The following is a 27,460-nucleotide window of genomic DNA, read 5'->3' as shown; positions in this document are numbered from 1 at the left end:
ACCGACGGTCAGTCATTACGCTCTCTCCTCCTCCCGCCCCTGTTAGTGCCAGCAAAGGGTCTAGGGTCAGCTGTATCCACTTTGGGCATAGAAAATATAGAAATCTTTTCCCATCCATTTTGTCAATATGAAAGATTTGTGACAGTTGAGATGCAAGGTAATACATATTGAGGTCAGGAAGTGCCAATCCAGCAAGATCAGTGGGGTTTTTCAACTTATGCCAAGGGAGTTTGTGCCTATTGTTACCCCAGACAAATGGTTTGAGTAAGGTTTCCATTATTTTAAAGTGTCTGAGTATCAAGTTTACAGGTGAGTGCCAGATCATATATAACATTTTTGGGAGTAGGACCATTTTTACAAGGTTTATGCGGTCCATTACTCCAAGTGGAAGACGCGCCCACACCTGGGTTTTCTGCTTGATCATCTCAACTAATGGTGTTATATTGAGTGTGATATAGTCTGTTGAGTCCCGGGTGGTCTGTATTCCTAGGTATTTTATTGTGTCAACTCTCTGTAAGGGGAGGAGGGCCCTGTCTCTGGTTGGTGGAAAACTGTCTAATGGAAGTATCTGGGATTTGTCCCAATTAATCCTAAGGCCAGAGAATGTGCCAAAACGTTTTATCAGGGCTAGGGCTAATGGTAGAGATTCCTCTGAGTCGACTAGATAGAGCAAGGTGTCGTCTGCAGATGTGCTAATTTTCTCCGTCACCTCCCCTCTACGCAGTCCCACTATACCTGAGTGTGCGCGGATAGCTATTGCGAGTAGCTCTTCCGCCAATGCATACAGCAACGGCGACAGAGGGCACCCTTGTCTCATGCCTCTAGATAGGGGGAATTGTTCGGATGGCCATCCCTTTGCTACTACCCTTGCCACTGGGTTCTGATATAGAAGTTGGACCCATTTTATGAATTTGGGACCAAGACCAAATCTATCTAGGCAGGTCCAGAGGTATCGCCATTCGACTGAGTCAAATGCTTTGGCTTTGTCCAAAGCTACGGTAACCCTGGACCCCGGGTTGTCATGTGTTGCCTGTTTATAAACAATCTACGGAGATTAAAAGATGTGTTCCACCCTGGCATAAAGCCAGCTTGATCTTCATGCACTAGGGACAAGATGACTGTATTTAGGCGTATGGCAAGGACTTTCGCTAGTATCTTTACATCTACCTGGAGTAAAGAGATGGGGCGGTAGGACTCCGGGAGCTGCGGGTCTTTACCGGGTTTGGGAATTAGCACTGTTGTAGCCTCCCTCATGGATGCTGGGAGATCAGATTCATCAAATATGGAGTTATACAGTTTTAGTAATCTGGGGATCAATAGTTCCGAATAAGTGGAGTAGAACTCCACGGGTAGCCCATCTGACCCTGGAGCTTTGGCTTTGGGGAATTCCGCTATGGCTTTGAGGATTTCATCTGTCGTTAGTGGGGCTTCTAGATCCTCAATCTGGGCCTCAGTTAGGTGGGGAATTGAAAGATCATCTAAAAATGCCTCCATCAAGGTATTATCGTTCGGGGCTTTGGAGGTGTACAATGCAGTGAAGAAGTCTCGGAATAATGTTGTTACTTGGGTAGGTTCTGTCACCAATGTATCACTAGGAGAGCGGAGTGAAATCACCACCGGGGGTCTCTCCTCACAATGCACAAGATAAGCCAGCAGCTTCCCAGCTTTTTCACCATGTTCAAATGGCTTTTGCCTATGGAAAAAAAGTTTTCGCTTGGATTTTTCATATAGGAGTTGATCTGTGGCCCTAGAGCACAATTTGAGATTATCTGCCTTTTCTGGAGTGGGGTCTTCCGTAAATGCCTTTTCTGCTGAAAGCAGACTCTCAGTAGCAGCGTCAATGGCTACTTCAGAGGTGCGTTTTAACCTGTTAATGCGTGCTGTGAGTGTCATGCGGGCTTTAATGTTTCCCAGACTATTTGTGGTGGTGCGGAGCCCTCATTAGTCTCAAAGAATTGTGTCCAGTCTGAGGTGAGGTCATCGTCTTCCAGAAAGAGGGTTAACCAGAATGGGTTTAGTCGCCATGAGGTTGGTGGTCTGTTGTGATGTAGGGAGAGTTTAACCCAGTATGGGCAATGGTCGGAAAGTGATCTAGGGGAGAAACCTGCATCAACTAGTCTGGGCAGGAGTGGTTTAGAGAGTAGTATAAGGTCTAAGGAATAAGGAATATGCCCGGGCTGTGGGATTTCTGTACTGCCACGTATCAACTAAGTTGAAGTCCGAGAGTAGCCTTGCAAATCTCGTTTGATGGTGAAGCGTGCTAGGTGAAGAGGAGCTAGTCATTTTATCTAGTGTCGGGTCTAATACATTATTGAAATCACCTAGCCACATTGCTGGCACATTAGGGTGTAAGGCCATAAAGTTAAACCCATCTGACAAAATAGAGGACTGGAATGGTGGAGGCACATAAAATTCCAGTAATAGTATCATCTCACCATGCAGTTTTGCTTTTAAAAAGACATATCTACCGTGAGGATCTGATGGAGTTCAAAGTGGGTGTTTCTGGCGATAAATATCGAGACCCCTCTAGAGTGCGAGGTATACATGGAGTGGACCAGGGGCATTTGAGCGCTCTTTGAACCGAACCCTCTGAATGCGTTTCCACCAAAACTACTACATCTGCTCTCTGTTGTTTAAGTAGAGCAAAAACAGCTGACCGTTTAATTGGGTCCCTCACTCCACGCACATTCCACGTGGGAAATGTCAATGCGGCCATGGAGTAAGGTGTTTGGAATGTGGAACTCCAGGACTCCGACCAACCGTAATATTCTTTATAGGGAACAACACGCTCAAGTATAAGATTGACTGTGGCGGTACATCAATAGCATCATGGTACCAAGAAAAAAATAACAAAATTAAGCAGGTTGAAAGATTCCGTCTTACAACATCATGTATTTTGCATCCCCCCGCCCTGCCCTGCACTGTTCCCAACTGGTGCGGGCTTTTTCCCAAAACTGCCAACATGGCATGAACGTTGCCCAATCTGCAAGATAAATGTGTAAAACATAGAATAAAAAAAGTTCTTATCACTGCCATCCCAGAGAGAGTAAACCTCATCTCAATAGTAGCAAAAAATGTGATCTGTATATCAGCAGTTAACAAAATCCATCTTGGGTTGGGTGTTGTGGGTAGTGGGGCGAAACTTCGCTGCATAACGTAGCATAGTGTAGAACTAAGCTCACTTTCTTCAGTGAGTCTGCTAGCCAATCACCTTCCTCCGCCGGAAGAGGATAACCGGGTTAATTGGGAGAGCAGGTGTTTCGTCTGGACATACTCTATGGGAGTCATAGTTGTGGATAAATTTCCCCCAAATAAGTCACCACGAAGAGAGATCAATTAGAGAAACGTAGCTTCTTTGATTATCACAGCCATTGATCAAAGGGCCACGCACATGTGAATGATAGTATCCACGTCTTGCGTTCATGTGTTGAAAATGCAGTATTTTTCAGCTCAGGGGCAAGTATAACGGGGAGCAATGTCTATATGCAGTTCGTTGCCCCGTCGCACTGCAAAGGGCTAATCAAGGGTGTTGGCAAAACAAGGATGAACAAAAGATAAAACGAAAAATAAAAAGCGTTAAAAGTTAGATCACTTATCTGTGTGCGTCTCTCTGTTCAAGCCACGCAATGGCCGCCTCTGGATCTTCGAAGAAGTGTGCTTGATCATCACCTTCCACTTGAAGGCGGGCTGGGAAGAGCATTGCATATTTGATGTTTTTAATACACAGACGTCGCTTTGCTTCCATGAAGGTTTTACGCTTTCTTTGCACCTCTGCAGAAAAATCCGGAAAGACAGCCACCATTTTATTGCCAAAGGGGATATTGCCTTTTTCCCGGCTGACACGGAGTATAGCATCCCTGTCTTTATTGTTGAGAAATTTGGCGATAAAGGTGCGAGGGGGTGCACCTACTGGTGGAGGTCTGCCTGACATGCGGTGTGCACGCTCCACAGTGAATGTAGGGGAGAACGCCTCTCTGCCATAAGTGTCACATAGCAATGTTTCAAGAAATGTAGGGGGGTCTCTTCCTTCTACTCCCTCAGGAAGACCTATGAATCTGAGATTACACCTCCAAATTCTATTTTCCAGGTCGTCCTGCTTTTGTAGGAGCTGGTTCACCTGTAGTTGTATGGCCTCAGTAGAATGTTGGAGAGGGGGGAGGGAGTCCTCCACCATGCTGATTCTGGTTTCAGTTTCAGTGACTCTCTCTCTCTCAACTTTTGGAAATCTTGCCTCACCAGTGAGATATCCACTTTTACTACTTCTATTCTACCTGTAAGGGTGGACTGACAGGCAGCGATAGCCTCTTGGCAAGAAGTAATTGCTTCTAGTACCTTAGCTGTGTCTGTAGTCACGGCCGTTTCTTCCCCCCTCGTGGCGCCGCCATCTTTGCCTGGAGAATCCTTCTCCTGACGGCGATACTGGTCCAGCTTTGAGGTCGTATTAGCGGGTTTTTTCGCGGCGACATGCTCCCGGTGATTGCTCGATGTGATGAGGCTCTTTTGGAGTGTCTAGCGGCGAATACGTTAATAGGATTTGTGCATAAGGATATGTAACCGGGGGAGCTCAGCTTCTCAGCGTCCTATTCCATGCCGCTCCAGGCCACGCCCCCATTAAACTATATTTAACACACATTGCAGTTTGGAAAATAACTGGTATTTGAATCAAACTGATTGACACTTGGTTGTTAAGCTTTTTTGCCTTTGACAGAAATACTCTGTACAGATCCATTTCATGATAAAAAAATGAGAGCTTTGTTTGTCTGTAGATATATATATATTTTTTTAACAAAAAAGTTTATTTAGGTTTTTACAGAGCAAACAATTTATATTGGGTTGAACAACAATACAGAAATCCTAGAAAGTATTCCTACCATTCTTAACAGATGTAGAGATTTAATAGCAAAAGCATCATCACAGGAACATAAGTTTTGCATCAGATTTCATCAAGATTTTACAGGCATACTAAGTACGGTACCCATCTAAGGTAGAGGTGTGGGAGGTCAGCCCGATCACCCTTGGCAGATACACTCCTATCTCGCATTCACCAAAAGAGACATAGAGAGATTTGTTGTTGGTGGGAGGGGGTTTGTGTCAGGTGTAGTAGGGACTGACCCATACACCTCAGTCAATAGTTAGATGTTTTGCCTTCACCCATGCCTCCCAAATATCCCCAAATTTTTGGGGGCAATTTCTTCCCATGTATGTCATTTTATATAGTGGCAATGCTGTATTTACCAATGACTGCCAGAGCTGTCTGGTGGGTGGTTGAGATTGATCCCACTGTAGTAAGATTGCTTTCCTAGCATATAATGTGGTGTAGAAGACAAACAGCTTTTTCCCCATGAGATCTTAAGGAAGTCTCAGATACCTTGCAGAAGAGGGATCGGGCTGTAGGGGATCTTCAGTTTCCCAATGGAATTAATATCGGCAAGTACATTTTTCCAAAAGTCCTCCACTCCAGGGCAGGACCAGACCACATGGAAAAAATCAGCATTATCTGAGCCACATCTAGCGCATCTCGCTGATCTATAAGGATAGATTCTAGCTGGGCGGATTGGAGAGTAGTATGCTCGGTGGAAAAATTTACAACTGCATAAACCTATTTCCAGCCGAGATTGTAAGGGGTAAAAATTGCTGAATTCCCTCCTCCCAGTCCTCATCTGTCAGCTCCGGGACATCCCACCGTCACAATTTGCAGAGTTGGGAGACTTTAGATGTGTCAAGGGACGCAAACATATTGTAGAGTGTGGACAGTGTTTTCCCCTTATCTGGGGATTTAAGTGTAACCTCCAGAGGTGACCCATCTAGAGTCAGCGGATCAGGGAATTGGGACCTGAAAGCATGGCGCAACTGGAGGAACCTAAAAAACATGGGATTCGGGAGGTCTTTATCTCTTTTCAAGGCATCCAATGAAATTAGTTGTCCCTGGGATACTATATCCCCAAGGGTTGTGACCCCATATCTAGCCCACACGATCGGATCGGGGATGGAACGAAAGTGAGGCAAACGGGGGTTGCCCCACAAGGGGGTTGCTGGGGACCAATCCCTGGGCCCCATAAGCTATTTTTGAACTGTATCTCACACCTTAAGGGTCGTTCTCATGGGGAGAGTCACATGGAGATTGGACCTAGGGCCTCTGTACACCAGATTTCCCAGCTCTGCATATGAACCAATCAATGCTGCTTCAGTGGTGCAAGCGGGGTTGGTCGGGTCCTCTGAGAGCCACCATTTTACCGTTACTAAGACCGCTGCCCAGTAATATTTCAGGAAGCAGGGCAAGGCTAGTCCCCCCAATGTACCTGGTAATTGTAGAGTTGATCTAGCTATTCTAGAAGCCTTCCCATTCCAAATAAATGAGGTAATGATACTGTCCAAGCCTCGAAAGAAGGATATCGGTATAGAGACCGGGGTTTGTCTGAATAAATAAGTAAATGTGGGTAATACCAAAATTTTTATTAAGTTAACTCGGCCGACTGGCGTTAGGGGTAGTGATTTCCAGGTGGCGCATCTTTGGGATAAGTGATGGACCACTGGGTTTAAGTTAAGGGTTATATATTTTTTAAAGTCTCGATGAATTTCTACACCCAAATATTTAAACTGGGGAACCCTACGAAGCTGGCCGTCCGTCTGCAAGGAGGCGAACCTAGCATGAAGAGGGAACAGGACCGATTTCCCCCAATTTATACATATGCCAGAGAATTTTCCAAAGCGGTTGATAACTGAAAGTGCTGCCTGTAGGGAAGTACCATCATCTCTAAGGTATAGTAAGGTGTCGTCAGCATACAAAACACTTTTTCTTGTATGGGTCCCCTTGTGATCCCCCAGATTTCAGGTGTAGCCCTGAGGAGGGCGGCCATAGGCTCAATCGCCAGGGCAAAAAGTCCCGGTAAGAGAGGGCACCTCTGTCTGGTTCCCCTGCACAAGAGGAATGTTGGAGATAGTACAGTGCCTGTACGTACTTTGGCCGTCGGGGCCTTGTACACCATCCTGACCCAGGAGATAAAGATTGGACTGAAACCAAATCTGTGGAGGACCTCCCATAGATAGCCCCACTCCACAGAGTCCAAGGCCTTCTCTGCGTCCAGAGAGGCCACAATTTCGTCCTCAGCATCTTCCTTCCCCGAGGCCAGGACCGCATACAACCTACGAATGTTTATGTCCGTGCCCTTACCTGGCAGAAAACCTAATTGGTCTTCATGAATAAGGGTGAGTATCACTTCGTTTAGACGCTTGGCAAGAATTTTGGTCAGTACTTTCGCATCCGAGTTAAGCAGGGATATGGGTCGGTATGAGGGGCATAGTTGGGGGTCCTTCCCTGGTTTGGGTATAACCACTATAATGGCTTGTGCCATAGAGAGTGGGAGTTCCCCAGTTCGCAAAGTCTCCGTTAGCATTGCATGCATCTTACTGGCTATTTCACACATATATTGTTTATAAAATTCGGGAGGAAGACCGTCCACTCCCGGGGTCTTTCCTGTCTGCATGGAACTCAAGGCTCGTTGAACTTCCTCCAGAGATATCAGGGCCTCTAGGCCCTCTCTCACTTCGGCCAAGAGGATCAGGAACGTTACCCTATCCAGAAAGTTTGAGAGCTCTTCAGGAGAGTATTGTGTCCTAGAAGAGTATAAAGCCGAGTAATAGTCAGCAAAGCAGGCATTAATGTTTACAGGGTCAGACACTAGAGTCCCATCACTTTTTTGGATTTGGGCTATGGTGGAGATCGGAGACTGCTCTTTGGCCAGCCAGGCGAGAAGCCTGCCTGTTTTTTCCCCCTGTTCGAATATTCTCCGTGTTTGAGCTAGCTGGCGTTTATTCCCTTTGGCCACTCTGAGCAAAATCACCTCCCTATAGGCTACCTTCATGTCTTGTGCTATAATAGGGTTAGAGGTAAGTGTAAATCTCATCTCTAAGTCCTGGGCCCTAGCTTCTGCTTCCTCTAATAATAACTTATCATTCCTACGTTCCTTGGCTATAGATGACATATAACAACCTCTGATATAGGCCTTAAAAGTGTCCCATACAGTCCCTGGAGTGGAGGAGTTGGCGTTAGATAACCAAAACTGTTTAATCTCCTTGACCATCTCAACTTCTATGGTAGGATGTTCAATCCAAAAGCGAGACATTCGCCATATTCTATCTGTTTGTGGAGTTACAGTCTGTAGCGTACACAACAGCGGGGAGTGATCAGAGATCCCCCTCGGAAGTATCTCAATACCTACAATTTTGGGGAGCATGGGTAAAGTGGCATACAGAAGGTCAATACGGGATAGTGTATTATAGGAGGAGGAATGACATGTGTACATGCAATCCGATGGGTGTTTCCAACGCCAAACATCCTCCAATCCCAGGACCTGAGACCAACGAGACAGCGCCGAGTCAGTGGCAGGGTCTGGGGACAGTTTATCCAGAGAAGGGTTCAGAGGACAATTAAAATCCCCCGTAAGAATCACATTATCAGTGGGGAACTGAGCGATCAGAGCAGTTATTTTGTGTAAAAGGGAGATATTAGCCAGAGGCGGCAGATACACACCCACCACAACCATGGCTATCGTGTCTATGACAGCGTGTATCAGCACATACCTGCCGTCTGGGTCTATAAGAATATCAAGGGGTTCAAAGTTGAGAGATCTATGGATCAATATGCTAACCCCCCTAGCGTAACTAGTGTAGGTGGCATGTTAATGATATCCAACCCACGGTCTCTTCAGGCCTAATATTCTACCTCCCATTAAGTGTGTCTCTTGGAGAATGCAAATATGAGGCGTATATTTTTTTAACCATAATCAAAGACTAGGGAGCGCTTAATGTTATGGTTAAGACCTCTGACGTTCCAGGACAAGATCCTTATCGGAGCCATATTTCGGGAGGACAGATAAAATCAGCGGAAAACCATACATACCTGGGCCCCCAGTGTGGCCTCCTCCCCCCCCCCCCCCACCTACCAAAGGGGGGTTCATTAGGAACCTGCAAGGAGGGAGCATATGAGGAGATCCCACAGCGCAACCTGGTCTCTTATTGTTGTAGAGTCATCTGCATTGAGATACATTCAAATAAGCAAGTGAAAGAAAAAACCCAAAATCATAACAGAACAAAAAAAAAAAACAGAACTTCCCTCCCATCCCACCCCACACCCCTCTAACTGAACTTTGGGGTGTTTTGAGTACCCATAACAACCATAAACCAACTCAAACGTAGAAGAAGTCTCCTAGGGGGGCAGTGTGTATCAACCGACAAGCCTAGGACCTGATCTCCCTGTTGGAGTTTAGGGACTCCGCTGCACGCTTTGCCTGTAGATATATATATAAAATTTTTGGAAGGGGAGGAACAGACTTACACTTAGATCACTCTAAGGGTACAAACTTAGTTTCAGGAGCCACTATCTTAACCTGTAGGAATTAAACAAGGTTAGTCAGTAAAGAAGAGCACCTACATTGAAATAAATAAATTACCAAGTAAAAGTACCATCATCCCAAATGTCTAGTACAAAGAAAAGGGCAGGGAGTAGGGAACAGCCGCAGTTAGCTGCTTCTGTCAGCGGATGTCCCAACCCTCCACACACGAGGGGAAACAAGGGGGGACTATAGCGGTACTGAAGGTAGTCAAGAATTTGATAGAGGAAAAATGAAAATGAAAAAGTAATATAATAAAATTTATATATTTTAATGAAAAACAATGTTTAAAAATTATTACAGTGTCCCATACAGTCGTAATTCATAGCAAGAGCAATCTATACAACCATACGAATTGCACCCAATAGTAACAGGGGGTACATATGACTTAGTTTCTCGACCGGTTTCGCGGTATTCACCGCTTCCTCAGGAGAGTACAGTCTAAAAAGTAATATGAAAAGCATATAATGAATACAAACAGGTCTGCAAATACATGATAGCTTCTTAATATAGTTGCAGCAAAGTCATAATGCATAAAACATTTACATACAAATTGGATACAAAAAGGGCAGGCTCACCCGTTCAGACATTCTCTGTGGGAGTGTATAGTCCCATATAATTCCCCCCGCGGCGAACACAGGGGATAGCGAACAGCCTCTGGTAAGTAAAACAATTGAATCAATGATACCGCGAAACCGGTCGAGAAACTAAGTCATATATGTACCCCCTGTTACTATTGGGTGCAATTCGTATGGTTGTATAGATTGCTCTTGCTATGAATTACGACTGTATGTGACACTGTAATAATTTTTAAACATTGTTTTTCATTAAAATATATAAATTTTATTATATTACTTTTTCATTTTTCCTCTATCAAATTCTTGACTACCTTCAGTACCGCTATAGTCCCCCCTTGTTTCCCCTCGTGTGTGGAGGGTTGGGACATCCGCTGACAGAAGCAGCTAACTGCGGCTGTTCCCTACTCCCTGCCCTTTTCTTTGTATAAGGTTAGTCAGTAGTTATTAAACAAGTATGCTATAATCAAGACTTAGTCAAGGGAGAAGACATTTTATCCTTAACCCCTTCATCCGAATACCAGCTCCACATGCGGAGCACATTTCAAATAAAGATATTAGTGTCTCTTATACTCTCAAGTCTCTGCAAGCAAGGGCGGGAAGACAAAAAGAAAGGATAATCATCCGCCCTTGGGATCCCATCATCCACCTCCCTCCCACCTCAGCAGTAAAATTCGATGTCCAGGGGGGTCATGTGGGGGGGGGTTTACCAGTAAAAGGTCAGATGTCTCAAGACAACCAAAAGATAGTATGTCCCCCCCCCCGACCCCTGAGTAGAGATCGTCGAATTTCCACATTGAGACCCAACCGAACAGCAATGTCACCTTAGAGATCCTGTTACCAGGGAGGTCTGGTGAACTACCAACCCTGGGCACATGTTTTCATACAATGAGCGGATTGCAAAAATAGAGAGCTGTGTTTCTTACCGACAAACAGTACGAGTCAAGTGAAGGGGTATTTGTGGTGTTCTCCAACGTAGAAATCAATGATTGCGTGGTAAGGAGTCAAACCAACTGGACACGTCTTCCGGGGAAGTAAAGAATTTAGTAGTTTCACCATCCACCACTCTAAGCCACACGGGGAATAGCATGTTATATTTGAGCCCCCTGGTGCGCATTTGAGCCTTTATTTGGTCGAATGTCCTGCGTTGCCTCTGTGTTTCAACCGAGTAATCAGGGAATAGCATATTTTTCGTATTTTCGAAGCGCAGTTCCCCCACTTTCTGGCTTCCCTGAGGATTAAATCTCGGTCTTTAAAGTTGAGCATGCGGAAAATAAAAGTATGTGGCGGTGCTCCAGGCGGACCTCAAACCGATGGCATTCTGTGGGCGCGTTCCACCGCAAAGTGGGTAGAGAAAGGTGCCTGTGGAAGGAGGGTGCGCAGCAGTTGCTCTGTGTAGGCGTCCGGATCTCGACCTTCCAGGCGGAGGTTGTTTCTGCGATTTCTGTTTTCCTGATCCTCGGCACAAGATTCCAGCGTTTTCATTTTAACTTGCAGTATGCGAAGGGAGGCACCATGATCCCGGACCGTATCTTCAGTGTCCCCCACCCTGCGCTCAGCCTCCGTCAGTCTATCTCTGTACTTGTCCATGTCTCGTCTTATAAGGCCCATTTCAGATTGCTTCTGCTCTATCTTTGTAGTGAGGGTAGTTTGGCAGCCTGTGATTGCCTGCATTAGTGCTTGGAACTGGTCCGTTCCTAGCTGGGACGACTCTGCACATGTTTCTGTGTGTTCCCTCTGGGACGCCATGTTTAAGTGCGTTGCTGCACGTGTGTCTTGGGCCGGCGGCAGTGTTTTTTGGGGGGGTTGCCATTCCTTCTGTGCACCGGAGGTTCTTCTTCGCGTGCCCGGAATCAGTCCCAGCCTATCAGCTAGGGCAGTGTAACTGTATGACCCAGGGGACCGGGTTATGGTATCTGTGGAGCGAGGAGCGCCTGTCCCTCACTGTCTATCAGGACGCTCCACGTGTATATAGCCAGGGGCGGCGTTTGCAAGGCCAACTGCTGCTGTCTCTTTGCCCCAAAATGTCTCAATCACATGTCCGGGCACCTCCTCAGCCCAACAGGGCAGGCAGGGTGACTACAGATCCCTTAGGTGCATGTGAGGAGTCTGAGGGCGCTTGTTCCCCACTGCCTATCGGGACTCTCCCCTGTTATGCAGCTGGTGGCGGCGCCTGCAGAGCCGAGCGCCGCTATCCCAGCGTCCCAGAGTATGTTACCCACATGCCCGGTCACAGCTCCAGTACGGCGGGGCAGGGAGAGCGTCCGTAAAGCCCTCAAAAGCAGGCAGTGGAATCTGTCGGGTGCGGAGCTCCCAGTCCCCAGGGGAGTCTGTGGAGCGCCTGTCTCTCACTGCCTGTCAGGGCGCTCCACGTGGACACAGTCGGCGGTGGCGCTCACAGCTCCAAACACCGCCGTCCCTGCGCCCCGAAATGTCTCCTGGACGTGCCCGATCACAGCCGCAGTTCAGTGGTGTAAGCAGGGTGTCTGTAAAACCCCCAAGAGCGGATAATGAGGCCTGTCGAATGCGGAGCTCCTGTCTCTTACGTCCTGCTAGGTCGCCATCTTGACCACGCCCCCCCGTCTGTAGTTAGATTTAATAAATATATATTTGTGTAGCGGCCACACAGCAAAAAAAACAAAGTTAACCAATCTGTTTCAACTATTCAGGTTAAACAGCAGAGGTATTAGTTGCATATATTTGCAAGGTCATTTTGAAGTCACGCTGCTGTGTCAAGACGCCTGTAATGAGCGTAAAACCGAAGTCTGGCCATACAGGGCCAGCGGGCTGATAGAAAAAATGTTATGCATTCCGCCATACATACAAGCAAGGTGGATGGAGGAATCATCCCCGCTGTGTTTACCACTTGACCTCCAGAAGATATTCCCCCCCTTTTATAACCAGGCCACTTTATGCCACCTCACAGGTGTGGCATATCAAGATGCTGATTAGACAGCATGATTATTGCACAGGTGTGCCTTAGGCCGGCCACAATAAAAGGCCACTCTAAAATGTGCAGTTTTAACACACAGCACAGATGTTGCAAGTTTTGAGGGAGCGTGCAGTTGGCATGCTGACTGCAGGAATGTTCACCAGAGTTGTTGCCCTTGAATTGAATGTTCATTTCTCTACCTAAGCCATCTCCAAAGGTATTTCAGAGAATTTGACAGTACATCCAACCGGCCTCACAACCGCAGACCCTGTGTAACCACACCAGCCCAGGACCTCCACATCCAGCATCTTGATATGCCACACCTATGAGGTGGATGGATTATCTCGGCAAAGAAGTGCTCCCTAACACAGATTTAGATCACAGATATGTGAACAATATTTGAGAGAAATAGGCTTTTTGTGTATACACACACTTTGTGTGTGTGTGTGTGTGTGTGTGTGTGTGTATATATATAATATACAAAACCGACTGGAGTGGTGCTCACTCCAGTCGGTTTTACCCAATGTCTTCTTTTTTTGGCACCAGCATCATCACTTATGGCTAACTGGCTGTGACAGCTGGCAGCTTCACGGCCGGGTGTCCATTAGGCATGCCCAAGCAGTTCTGTGCATTGTGAACGATAGATTCAGTCTTCTGGGACCTGTCATATGTCCCAGAAGACTGCAGGAGGGAGAGAGGAGAATGCCCGCTCCAACCCCCTAGAAGTGAGAGCGGGTACCTGTCATAATCAGGGACCCGCTACCCCCTGCCCCTCGTGGAGCGGGAGATGAGTCCTTAAAGCGAAACTTCCTTTTTTGGGTGGAGCTCCCCTTTAATGTATTCTGACAACTGGGACTCCTCCACTGTCAGAATACACTTATTGCCTGCAGAGCTGATCAAACAAGAATTTTCCAGCAAGCCTGATCATGGAAAGTCGATCATTGGATCAAATTTTCACAAATGGGAATGGTCATAGATTAAACTAAATTTAGCCGCTCCTATCTGAATTCTACTTTTGGACATATATTGCAATGCACATACAGAACAGGCCCATCTAGAGGGAGCCTCATCGTCCATAAAGGTACAGAAAACGCAACAGAAGACCAGACATTGCCTTTTTTTTTTTTTTTCTTTATTTAGAAATAAAGTATCCAACAAACCGTATCCCAATAGGGACAAACAGTAAAATAAGAAATGACACCAGAGAAATCACGGCTGAAAAAGACCGTTCCAAAAAAATACTGTAAGCAATTACTGCAATTCGTGAAGGTTGGTCAACACCAGGGCAGTATGCAAGCTGCTGTTACCTACGATCTAATGATGAAGCTGAACAACTGAGCAATAGCACATTCTAGATTATAGATCGCCCTATACAGTCCAACTGTTCAAATGCTGAACCCTGAATTGGACACGGGTAGGACCCCTCTCCTTTTTTTCTTTCAACAGGAGGAGATGGGCAGCAGCAAAAGAAACAGGGAAGGGTAGGGAGGGGGATAGAAAAGCTTGGGGGGTGGCGTGTAGACATTGCCTTTTCAATGAAGATGAAAACTTCCAGTGTGTGTCTGTTCATTTAATTCACATTTATTCATTGGACATAATATAGTGGTACTTTTTGTATTTTCTGTTATGTTTTTAGGTATATTTTTATTGTGAAAATATTTGTATTATTCTCAGAAACACTGCTTGTTTGTTTCCATTGTGTCTTTATTATATTAAATCTGTTGGTTGTTGTACCCACTAATTTATACAGATGTTGAACACTTCTGGTTTGAATTCAATTTAATAAATTAACTATACAAACGTAACACAGGTAGTGCCCACCTTCTCCTAGGACACCAATGATTTCTTGTGCCTATGTCTTTAAGAACAAGATGAAAACATATGTACGAAGATGATCAAATAACACATTGGATATTAAACAATAGCAATATAAACATACAGCTCTTAGCCTTCATTCAATAGTGGAGGAAATAGCAGAGACTTTAAATGTGGCAGAATCTAGGGCATGGGTGCTCAACCTGTGGTCCTCTCAGCTGTTGCAGAACTACAAGTCCCATCATGCCTCTGCCTTTGGGAGTCATGCTTGTAACTGTCAGTGGCTTGCACTGCCTCATGGGACTTGTAGTTCCGCAACAGCTGGAGGGCCACAGGTTGAGCACCCATGATCTAGGGCATGATAGCAGGCAGTCTTAATGATGGTTATGAATGATCCGGTAGATATCCTAAGGCTTGTTTTTTTTCCAGGAGTTGAGCATCATTCTGCTGGTTTACAGCAGACTCCCATGCTCCTGCAGCCTTTGGCTTTTAGGGCTTTCAGTTGTAACTTCTTGTTGCTCTATGTAATATATGATAAAAGCACAAGGTCAGTGCACCATGTTTATTTTCAATTTGCATCTGTTTAAGTGGCCCATGTTGCCTTGTCCATCTTCTGACTGTCTGGCACCACAGACCACTGAGATGACCTGTGGCATGTCCAGTGGAACTGTTTGATAGAAATAGTTGTTAATCCTAAGTGAGTTGAAAGTCCAGCCTCATTTATTTTAATTTTTTGTCTGGTAGAACTTAAAAAAGCAGCTCCCAATGCAGTAGTTGCCCCATCTCTGGCACTGTACCCTGTAAACTCACCGCCTTGTGATTCAGCACCATTCCTTTTCTGGTTTAATTGATGCCCAGCATCATTCATGAAACCAGAGTGTCCAAGCCACCTGAAGGTGCCTCATCAAACCACCCTGGGCTTACAGGAGAATAAAACAGCGAATGGCACCACATCATCACAAAAACCCATAAACCTGGATTTGGTTTAATTTATTTATTTATTTTTATTGCCTGCAGAACAAGAAGAAGAAATCCAGGGCTAAACAAAAAAAAGGCCAACAGGAGAATGAGAAGAAGGATGGAACAGAAAGTGATTCCGGGGATGGACTCACTGCTGCTGTTGACAGATTGAAACTAAATGCAGCAGATGCAAGCTACAATCACTACTTAACTCCTCAGAAATCGCCAATGAAAATTACTGGAAAGGATCCACCATACTCACCGTCTTTAAGATTTAAAAAACTGAATAGCAGTGATTCTGATTTTTCAGATGCCGAAGGTGGCTTACAAAGCAAAATAAGGTCAGATTTTTCATACTTGTTTTTTTTTTTTTTTTATTTCTAATGTGTGTATTGTCTGGCTATTCACAGCATAGTTGCACATTTACTACAAGAGTGCCCTCTTACCCCTGCTATTCAATGCAGGATTTTAGTCATTTCTCTATCAGCCATCTTCTTCACCAGTTCTTCAGGTTCTACATTGATCATCTACAGCCATGAGGCAAACCTGCACAGGAGCTGCATCATCCCTGGCACCCAGTTTAATTCTTGGTCTCCTACAGATGGCCTAGTATGAGCCAGGAGTGTACACTGTATGGCTGCGGTCATCAACACTGTCCTCAGGGCCCACTAACAGGCCAGGTTTGCAAGATAACTGAAATACATCACAGGTGATATAATTTGCTGCTCAGTGATTGCAGTATTCTAGTCTGCATCTCCCTAAAGTAATACATAATACCTGGCCTGTTAGTGGGCCCTGAGGACAGGGTTGATGACCACTGCTGTATGGTGCATGTGCCATGCAGTTTACACAGATAAATTCTAGGCCAAAGAGGAAGGTTTTTGGTAGAAGACACTTTGCATGTCTCTTATGCCAAAAAAAAACTCTTTACAGGTGTTGAATCTCTAGTTGCTTTTCCTTTTTTCAAAGGATTTGACAATTTCTTACCTTAGACTGTTAAGAGGCACACAGAGAAGTGACTATTTCTTTTTCTGGGGAAGCACCAGAAGCATTGTCTTAAAGTACACTCCACCGTTCATGGCTTACTATATACAGTGTATAATCCTGAGCAGGTTTCATTGTCTGCTGCTACAAATCTACTTGTCACTTTAAAGTGGAACTAAACCATCTTATCCTTTACAGCCAAGGAAGCTGCCATCTTAGCCTATGTTTGATCTGCAGTTGTCATGGTGCTGCACATGTGTACAGCAATGGCACCAGTCATTTGATGGCTTGACAGTTCAATTGAGAGCTAACATAAGCGCACTAGTAACTGTAACTGCATGCCATGAATGTAACCATTTTGGGAAACCATTATCAGTAGGTTTAGTTCTGCTTTAATTGATTCAGCAGCTGCCACACTTGGCTTAAAGTGGATCTAAAGGGACAACCTAGGTTCCAATGGTCCAAAGCCCATAATGTCCCTTGCCAGGGCCGGCATCTTCTCCCTGTGTTCTTGTGCCAGTTTTTGACCGTTTATATTTGCTGGTGTGGGGATAGAGAACAGACAGGTAAGTGTATTTTACGGCTGAAGAAGCATTGCATTTCTCATGCGCAATAAAGAGCCTATCTGTTTGCAATTTTTCATGTTTTGCCTTCAGTTCTACTTTACCACAGTCACTTAACTGGCAGCCTGCTTTATAGCTTGTGGTTGGCTGACTAGGGCATGCTGAATCTAGAAGTCTTCACTCACTAAAGATGTCAATTAAGCGCATGCCATAGGATTTTCTTTTCAAACCCTGAAAAATCTAAAAAAAAAAAAAAAAAAAGCAAACGGCAAGTAATCCTTTTGAGAATGTGCATTTTATAGGTAGATAGTAGATCAACTTGGGATAACCTCTTTCCACCCAGTCCTCTTTCTTAAAGCCCCAGTCTAGCCAAAACGTTATTTAGCTTTGGATAGAGTGGGGATGGAAAGAGCCTCTGCCAGGTTTTTCTGCCATCTGTCTTCTTATAGGGAGGGCTTCCTACAAGCACAGGTCATAATTGGAAATTTTTACAACCTGGATACAGATGGAAACACAGTTTGGTAAAGTGAGTTAAGATTAGAATTTCTGACCACATTTATATTGCTGTCTATGCCTTCCTATCCTAGAGACTGCCACTCCCCAAAATTACTTGAGCAATGTCGCAGGGCCAGGAAATTAGGGGAAAACCTTCTCAAGGTCAGACAGAAATGGCAATTCTTTCCCATTCTATGAAGCACCTCAATCTGTCTGAATTTATATCCAGAGCACCCTGGGAATTCCAAAACCCTGCAAACTAGCCGATAGGGCGTGTACCAGCATATGACCATGCCAACTGTGGTTGCTATATGTATAAACATATTCCTCAGTTTTGGGGGCTCCCATGGTACTCTAGAAAAATTGTAAAGTTATGCTAGCTCTGTAGAACAGGGACAAGTTTTGAGTACAACAAGAAAACAAATACTCTTGTGCACAGGTGTGTTGATTAGGTAATCCAACAGATCAGAATGGACAATAGCTTTTGGCCTTGCTGCCCTCCAGGATAGGGATATCCTAGTGGTAGACAGAAACAGAAAAAAGAGAGGGCGCACCAGCCTAGTGCATTATTCTTTAGTACATTAATTTAAAAAGCATAAATAAAAACCTACTCACAAAAGTAGAAAGAAAATCGCGCTTATAACAGTCTTTGACATCGAGCGGGATCAGCTGGATTATCTCTTTACGATGTCGCTGTAGATGACAAATGGAAGGTCTGTGCACTGCTTCAATTTTCACCTCTCGGGTGGACGTGCGGTAGGACGGGTTGCTGTAAGTCAGGCTCCCCAGTGCTGGATCTGACAGCTTTGCACGGCGATGTCTGTAGATTAACAGAGCACAGATGAGAAGCAGCAAGCAGAGAAGAGATAGAGATCCAGCAATAATGTGTGCCACACGTAGTCTGTCCCCCTCCTACAGGATTCACCTCAATGTCCCTAGGCTGGTCCGGTCCAGGTTCTCTCAAATCAGCACACTGCACATGGAACCATCAGTGCTGGACACTTCAATACGGTCCGTTCCGCAGTAAATGTTTGTGACTCTCTTGTGAGCAGCTATATGTAGAAAATCATCAAGTTTCAAGTAGTTTCCAAATGCTTAGACAGGTGTGCTTTAGGACGCTGTGATCCAAATAAATAAGTGTAGCATCTAGTTTGCAAATATTTTAGTAGCCTGATAAATGCCCTGTCAGTGCTGTATGCTGGCTGGTTCTGACAGGCAAAGCTTCAAATCTTCTGTTTAATGTTGATGTTTGCTCTAATACCAACACCCTGTGCATGCCTACTGGCCATCTCTATGATGCACCACATCATTGGCCAGTAGGAATGTGCAGGAGGCAGGAAGGAATGGGCAATGTTCAACACTATGATGAAGTGTTGAAACTTTGCCTTTCAGAACAGCCCGGTATGTGGCAGTGACAAGATGGTTTGAGAGGATTCTGTGGGTATGTGTAGGCGCCTCCTAATACCCATTGGGGTTGATTTACTAAAACTGGAGAGAGCAAAATCTGGGCTTTTAACTTCAGCTTGTTCAGTTAAAGTTATACTAAACACACACTGTTAAATTTACATTATCCTTTCTCTTTTTTGTAAATGGATGATGGCACTGTAATTATTTTAATAAAGAAAAAAAATATAAGTACCTTTTTCCCCTAATCGATATACAGCTGTCACATGACCCAGCTCTTCCCCAGCCTGTCTGTAGAGAAACAGTGGCTGGAGGAACTTCTAGTCCTCTGTTGCTGGTCACATGTTCAAAATAAAAAAAAAATAAACAGCCTTTGGGATGCAGAGTAAGAATATATAATATCAATAAACTGTGTTTTAAATTGTCCCACAAATATATATTTGGAATTAAATCTTTATTATTTTTTGGCAATAGCCTAGTGTGGGTGGACTTATGCCAGTCACAGGCTGTGTCACGCCCCTCCAGCCTGTGTTTTAGAATGCTAGGGAGGTGAAGCCTCCATCAATCAAGATTTAACCACTTGCCGACCGCCTCACGCATATATACGTGAACAGAGCGGCACGGGCGGGCAAAATCACGTACCTGGTACGTGATTGCCTTCCCGCGGGCGGGGGGTCCGATCGGACCCCCCCCCCCGGTGCCAGCGGCGGTCGGCATTTGTCTAGGAGCGATCAGAGATGAGGGGGAGGCCATCCGATCGTGGCCTCCCCCTCGCGATCGCTCCCAGCCAATGAGAAACATCCCCTGCCTGTGTATAGTACACACAGGCAGAGGATGTGATGTCATCTCTCCTCGGCTTGGCAGTTTCCTTTCCGACGCCGAGGAGAGAAGACATCCGAGTAAGTGTAAAACACAAACACACACAGTAGAACATGCCAGGCACACTAAACACCCCCCGATCCCCCCCCAATCACCCCCCCCTGTCACAAACTGACACCAAGCTGTTTTTTTTTTTTTTTCCTGATTACTGCATGGTGTCAGTTTGTGACAGTTAGAAGTGGTAGGGCAGTGAGTATTAGCCCCCTGTAGGTCTAGGGTACCCCCCTAACCCCCCCTAATAAAGTTTTAACCCCTTGATCACCCCCCGTCACCAGTGTCGCTAAGCGATCATTTTTCTGATCGCTGTATTAGTGTCACTGGTGACGCTAGTTAGTGAGGTAAATATTGAGGTTCGCCGTCAGCGTTTTATAGCGACAGGGACCCCTATATACTACCTAATAAATGTTTTAACCCCTTGATTGCCCCCTAGTTAACCCTTTCACCACTGATCACTGTATAACCGTTACGGGTGACGCTGGTTAGTTTGTTTATTTTTTATAGTGTCAGGGCACCCGCCGTTTATTACCGAATAAAGGTTTAGCCCCCCGATCGCCCGGCGGTGATATGCGTCACCCCAGGCAGCGTCAGATTAGCGCCAGTACCGCTAACACCCACGCACGCAGCATACGCCACCCTTAGTGGTATAGTATCTGAACGGATCAATATCTGATCCGATCAGATCTATACTAGCGTCCCCAGCAGTTTAGGGTTCCCAAAAACGCAGTGTTAGCGGGATCAGCCCAGATACCTGCTAGCACCTGCGTTTTGCCCCTCCGCCCGGCTCGGCCCAGCCCACCCAAGTGCAGTATCGATCGATCACTGTCACTTACAAAACACTAAACGCATAACTGCAGCGTTCGCAGAGTCAGGCCTGATCCCTGCGATCGCTAACAGTTTTTTTGGTAGCGTTTTGGTGAAATGGCAAGCACCAGCCCCAGGCAGCGTCAGGTTAGTGCCAGTAGCGCTAACACCCACGCACCGTACATCTCCCTTAGTGGTATAGTATCTGAACGCATCAATATCTGATCCGATCAGATCTATACTAGCGTCCCCAGCAGTTTAGGATTCCCAAAAACGCAGTGTTAGCGGGATCAGCCCAGATACCTGCTAGCACCTGCGTTTTGCCCCTCCGCCCGGCCCAGCCCACCCAAGTGCAGTATCGATCGAGCACTGTCACTTACAAAACACTAAACGCATAACTGCAGCGTTCGCAGAGTCAGGCCTGATCCCTGCGATCGCTAACAGTTTTTTTTTGTAGCATTTTGGTGAACTGGCAAGCGCCAGCGGCCTAGTACACCCCGGTCGTAGTCAAACCAGCACTGCAGTAACACTTGGTGACGTGGCGAGTCCCATAAGTGCAGTTCAAGCTGGTGAGGTGGCAAGCACAAGTATTGTCCCGCTGCCACCAAGAAGACAAACACAGGCCCGTCGTGCCCATAGTGCCCTTCCTGCTGCATTCACCAATCCTAATTGGGAACCCACCACTTCTGCAGCGCCCGTACTTCCCCCATTCACATCCCCAACCAAATGCAGTCGGCTGCATGAGAGGCATTTTCTTTATGTCCTCCCGAGTACCCCTACCCAACGAACCCCCCCAAAAAAGATGTCGTGTCTACAGCAAGCGCGGATATAGGCGTGACACCCGCTATTATTGTCCCTCCTGTCCTGACAATCCTGGTCTTTGCATTGGTGAATGTTTTGAATGCTACCATTCACTAGTTGAGTATTAGCGTAGGGTACAGCATTGCACAGACTAGGCGCACTTTCACAGGGTCTCCCAAGATGCCATCGCATTTTGAGAGACCCGAACCTGGAACCGGTTACAGTTATAAAAGTTAGTTACAAAAAAAAGTGTAAAAAAAAAAACACAAACAAAAATAAAAAAAAATAAATAGTTGTCGTTTTATTGTTCTCTCTCTATTCTCTCTCTCTATTGTTCTGCTCTTTTTTACTGTATTCTATTCTGCAATGTTTTATTGTTATTATGTTTTATCATGTTTGCTTTTCAGGTATGCAATTTTTTATACTTTACTGTTCACTGTGCTTTATTGTTAACCATTTTTTTGTCTTCAGGTACGCCATTCACGACTTTGAGTGGTTATACCAGAATGATGCCTGCAGGTTTAGGTATCATCTTGGTATCATTCTTTTCAGCCAGCGGTCGGCTTTCATGTAAAAGCAATCCTAGCGGCTAATTAGCCTCTAGACTGCTTTTACAAGCAGTGGGAGGGAATGCCCCCCCCCCCCCACCGTCTTCCGTGTTTTTCTCTGGCTCTCCTGTCTCAACAGGGAACCTCAGAATGCAGCCGGTGATTCAGCCAGCTGACCATAGAGCTGATCAGAGACCAGAGTGGCTCCAAACATCTCTATGGCCTAAGAAACCAGAAGCTACGAGCATTTTATGACTTCGATTTCGCCGGATGTAAACAGCGCCATTGGGAAATTGGGGAAGCATTTTTTCACACCGATCTTGGTGTGGTCAGATGCTTTGAGGGCAAAGGAGAGATCTAGGGTCTAATAGACCCCAATTGTTTCAAAAAAGAGTACCTGTCACTACCTATTGCTATCATAGGGGATATTTACATTCCCTGAGATAACAATAAAAATGATTAAAAAAAAAAAAATGAAAGGAACAGTTTAAAAATAAGATAAAAAAGCAAAAAAATAATAAAGAAAAAAAAAAAAAAAAAAAGCACCCCTGTCCCCCCTGCTCTCGCGCTAAGGCGAACGTCGGTCTGGCGTCAAATGTAAACAGCAATTGCACCATGCATGTGAGGTGTCACTGCGAACGTCAGATCAAGGGCAGTAATTTTAGCAGTAGACCTCCTCTGTAAATCTAAAGTGGTAACCTGTAAAGGCTTTTAAAGGCTTTTAAAAATGTATTAATTTTGTTGCCACTGCACGTTTGTGCGCAATTTTAAAGCATGTCATGTTTGGTATCCATGTACTCGGCCTAAGATCATCTTTTTTATTTCATCAAACATTTGGGCAATATAGTGTGTTTTAGTGCATTAAAATTTAAAAAAGTGTGTTTTTTTTCCACAAAAAATGCGTTTGAAAAATCGCTGCGCAAATACTGTGTGAAAAAAAAAAATGAAACACCCACCATTTTAATCTGTAGGGCATTTGCTTTAAAAAAATATATAATGTTTGGGGGTTCAAAGTAATTTTCTTGCAAAAAAAAATAATTTTTTCATGTAATCAAAAAGTGTCAGAAAGGGCTTTGTCTTCAAGTGGTTAGAAGAGTGGGTGATGTGTGACATAAGCTTCTAAATGTTGTGCATAAAATGCCAAGACAGTTCAAAACCCCCCCAAATGACCCCATTTTGGAAAGTAGACACCCCAAGCTATTTGCTGAGAGGCATGTCGAGTCCATGGAATATTTTATATTGTGACACAAGTTGCAGGAAAGAGACAAATATTTTTTTTTTTTTTTTTGCACAAAGTTGTCACTAAATGATATATTGCTCAAACATGCCATGGGAATATGTGAAATTACACCCCAAAATAAATTCTGTTGCTTCTCCTGAGTACGGGGATACCACATGTGTGGGACTTTTTGGGAGCCTAGCCGCGCACGGGACCCCGAAAACCAAGCACCGCCTTCAGGCTTTCTAAGGGCGTAAATTTTTGAATTCACTCTTCACTGCCTATCACAGTTTCGGAGGCCATGGAATGCCCAGGTGGCACAAAACCCCCCCAAATGACCCCATTTTGGAAAGTAGACACCCCAAGCTATTTGCTGAGAGGTATAGTGAGTATTTTGCAGACCTCACTTTTTGTCACAAAGTTTTGAAAATTGAAAAAAGAAAAAAAAAAATTTTTTTTCTGGTCTTTCTTCATTTTCAAAAACAAATGAGAGCTGCAAAATACTCACCATGCCTCTTAGCAAATAGCTTGGGGTGTCTACTTTCCAAAATGGGGTCATTTGGGGGGGGTTTGTGCCATCATGGCATTTTATGGCCTTCAAAATTGTGATAGGCAGCGAGGAGTGAAATCAAAAATTTATGCCCTTAGAAATCCTGAAGGCGGTGCTTGGTTTTTGGGGCCCCGTACACGGCTAGGCTCCCAAAAAGTCCCACACATGTGGTATCCCCGTACTCAGGAGAAGCAGCTGAATGTATTTTGGGGTGCAATTCCACATATGCCCACGGCCTGTGTAAGCAATATATCATTTAGTGACAACTTTTTGTAAATTTTTTTTTTTTTTTGTCATTATTCAATGGGCTCAACATGCCTCTCAGCAATTTCCTTGGGGTGTCTACTTTCCAAAATGGGGTCATTTGGGGGGGTTTTGTACTGCCCTGCCATTTTAGCACCTCAAGAAATGACATAGGCAGTCATAAACTAAAAGCTGTGCAAATTCCAGAAAATGTACCCTAGTTTGTAGACGCTATAACTTTTGCGCAAACCAATAAATATACGCTTATTGACATTTTTTTTACCAAAGACATGTGGCCGAATACATTTTGGCCTAAATGTATGACTAAAATTGAGTTTATTAGATTTTTTTATAACAAAAAGTAGAAAATATCATTTTTTTTCAAAATTTTCGGTCTTTTTCCGTTTATAGCGCAAAAAATAAAAACGGCAGAGGTGATCAAATACCATCAAAAGAAAGCTCTATTTGTGGGAAGAAAAGGACGCAAATTTCGTTTGGGTACAGCATTGCATGACCGCGCAATTAGCAGTTAAAGCGACGCAGTGCCGAATTGTAAAAAGTGCTCTGGTCAGGAAGGGGGTAAAACCTTCCGGGGCTGAAGTGGTTAATATCCCACCCCCCCCCCCACCCCCCATTGTGTTTAGCTGGTTAGTGGGCATGAAGGAGGAGGGAAGGTGTGGGCTGTCATTTATTACTGTGTATATGCCCACATGTGTGACTCTCTAGTCACATGGGCTGCTCAGATTGGATTACGAGGAAATGCTCAGGGTAGAAAATACACTGAAAACTGAGCATGTGCACTAGCTGCCAACACTGCTCTGCAAAATCCCCAGCTGCAGTGGGGACATGGACTGGATTTGGAGATAGAGAACAGCAGGAGCAACCAGGTTTTTTGCAGAATGCATATAATGAATCCCATAGTGACTGAGTTAGTATGAACAGCATTGTTCTAAAGCTTTTCCCGATAGTTTTTAATGATGTGGGTTTAATGACACTTAACCTCCCTGGCGGTATGATTATTTCGGATTTTAGGTGCTGAAAGCGGTACAATTATTTTGCATGGAAATTTGGCGTTTTATATTGTAGGTCTGTAAATCTTAACAATAACACACTTAAATCTGTCCAAACCAGAGTCTAGTAGATATCCCGGGTATGATAAAGTTTGAAACACAAAAACATAAATTATAATATAATAAATAAAAATAAATAATTAAAAAAAAAAAAAAAAAATAGTACTAAAATAAATTTCCCCACAATTCACTATCGCTCAATTCTGCAAGTGTTCTAATTTACTATCGCTGTTTTCTAGCTGGTCTAAAGCCACTTTTGACGTAAAGGGACACTTTTTGGTTGCTATGGACAATCTCCAGTTTCCAGGCAGAAAGAACAGTGTATATCATGTAAAACTGCATGCAGGGCATGGGACAAAGCACTGGGGACAAAAGGGATGTGAAATCATTTCATACAGTACTGTAATCTGTAAGATTACAGTACTGTATGTATTATGATTTTTACTTTTTTTTTTAATTTGCCGCCAGGCTCCGCCCCCGTGCGTTGCGCCGCTCGCAGGGAACGGAGTCTGGCACAGAGAGGCTTCGGAGGAGGACGGAGCCCTCGGACACTGCAGGTGACATCGCAGGATCCCGGGGACAAGGTAAGTAAAGCCGCCCCAGGATCCTGCAATGCGATCCCGAGTGTGGCTCGGGGTTACCGCTAATGGTACTGAATTTTAACCCCGAGCCACACTCGGGAATACCGCCAGGGAGGTTAAAGCTTGGACAAAAAAAACAAAACCTAGAAGCTGATTGGTTTCTATGCAGAGCTGCACCAGATTTTTACACTCTCCAGTTTTAGACCCCTTTCACACTGGAGGCATTTTTCAAGCGCTTTAGCGCCAAAAATAGCGCCTGAAAAATGCCTCATCAAGTGCTTTCACACTGGGGCGCTGCGCTGGCAGGACATCAAAAAAAAGTCCTACAAGCAGCATCTTTGGGGCGCTTTAGGAGCGGTGTATACACCGCTCCTAAAGCGGCCCTGCCCATCGAAATTAATGGGCAGCGCCACCAAAGTGCCTCAGCAGCAGTGCTCTGTGGGCGATTTTAAGCCCTTTTTACGGCCCCTAGCGGGGTTAAAAGCATCCCGCTAGCAGACAAAAAGTGCCTCTAAAACGGCGCCTAATACAGCCACGCTGTTAGCGTGAAGGAGCTCTTAGTAAATTGCTCCCAATATGTATACCGCCAGCAGTTTATTTTATTTGAGTGGCAGATTAGTGAGTGGCAGATTATTATGTACCATTTCTCTAAGAATTTGTTTAATTATTACTGCTGTTACTGTTCAGACTTACTGTTCATACATATTATTAAAGCAGTCAAAAATTGGTTGGACTCTAGTAGTCCTGCAAGTTTGTACCCTTTTATATGTACTGTATGTTTTACCCTGTGTATAGGTTTTATGTTTTCCATTTGATAGTACAATATATTTCTGTATGTTTTCTATTTCCTAACGTTTATTTTGGTTCTTTTGGTTTAGCTGCAAAGCTGTTTTAGCTATTTTAATCATCTCTTTGACCTGATGAACAGTGACTAATGGGAATCATGTTCAGCAGTGAAGAGAAACATTTCATTAGAGCTCCTAATCCTTTGTTTTTTAATTGTGCAACATCCTCAGCTGTGTGCTGCCCTGATGGATAAATGTAAAACATCTTTGTTCAGGTCTTGGAGTGGTCTAAACCTTTGCAAATGCTTGTTTTAACTAAATGCTGTAATCTGCATTCTTTAGTATTTTATGGTGACATGTTTTACAGTTTGGGGCAGTAACTGTTGCAACTCGTCAGAAATATATTTATGCGTGTATATAAAAAAATATATATATATATATATATTTATTTCTACTATAGGTGAAGTACTCTAATGGCAGGAGTACTTCACCTACAATGAGTTCTTATAGCCAGCATGTGAGGATTTTTAGTTCACAGGAAAAAGACCGTAAGACTAGGGCTACAGTGGTGATTAAATATCTTTACTAGGAGATTTAACTACTTTTTCACTTTTGCCTTACAAGCAGAACGCTGAAAACAAACAGAGGTTTAAAATGTTACTAAACCCAGGACCCTGCATTCACTATATCTTGTCTCCCACACTACACGAAACATGGAAATGCAATTATTTTAGTAAATATAAACTGCTAAATACCCTTTCTCTTCAGCAGTTATAGCAGTCTTGTGACTTCTATCAGTGTCTTTTTAAAGCCTGTAGGAGGCATTATTATTCTACCCTAATTGTCCTAGAAGGCTGCAGGACCCA

General features: G+C 44.5%; 1 protein-coding gene across 3 annotated transcripts in view; it reads left to right on the top strand.

Moving 5' to 3' along the window:
- HEATR6 (HEAT repeat containing 6) overlaps positions 1 to 27,460 on the top strand; it is a 158,529-nt gene that overhangs the window by 40,017 nt on the left and 91,052 nt on the right. For all 3 annotated transcript variants that reach the window (XM_073616080.1, XM_073616082.1, XM_073616081.1), the window contains one exon: positions 15,729 to 16,012. In XM_073616080.1, the coding sequence (XP_073472181.1) occupies positions 15,729 to 16,012 (284 nt within the window). The remainder of the gene's footprint in view (positions 1 to 15,728; positions 16,013 to 27,460) is intronic.

The sequence above is a fragment of the Aquarana catesbeiana genome, linkage group LG02, assembly GCF_042186555.1.
Source record: "Aquarana catesbeiana isolate 2022-GZ linkage group LG02, ASM4218655v1, whole genome shotgun sequence".
Lineage (NCBI taxonomy): Eukaryota > Metazoa > Chordata > Amphibia > Anura > Ranidae > Aquarana > Aquarana catesbeiana.
Note: the sequence above shows the minus strand (reverse complement) of the source record. Positions and strands in the feature narration are given on the sequence as shown.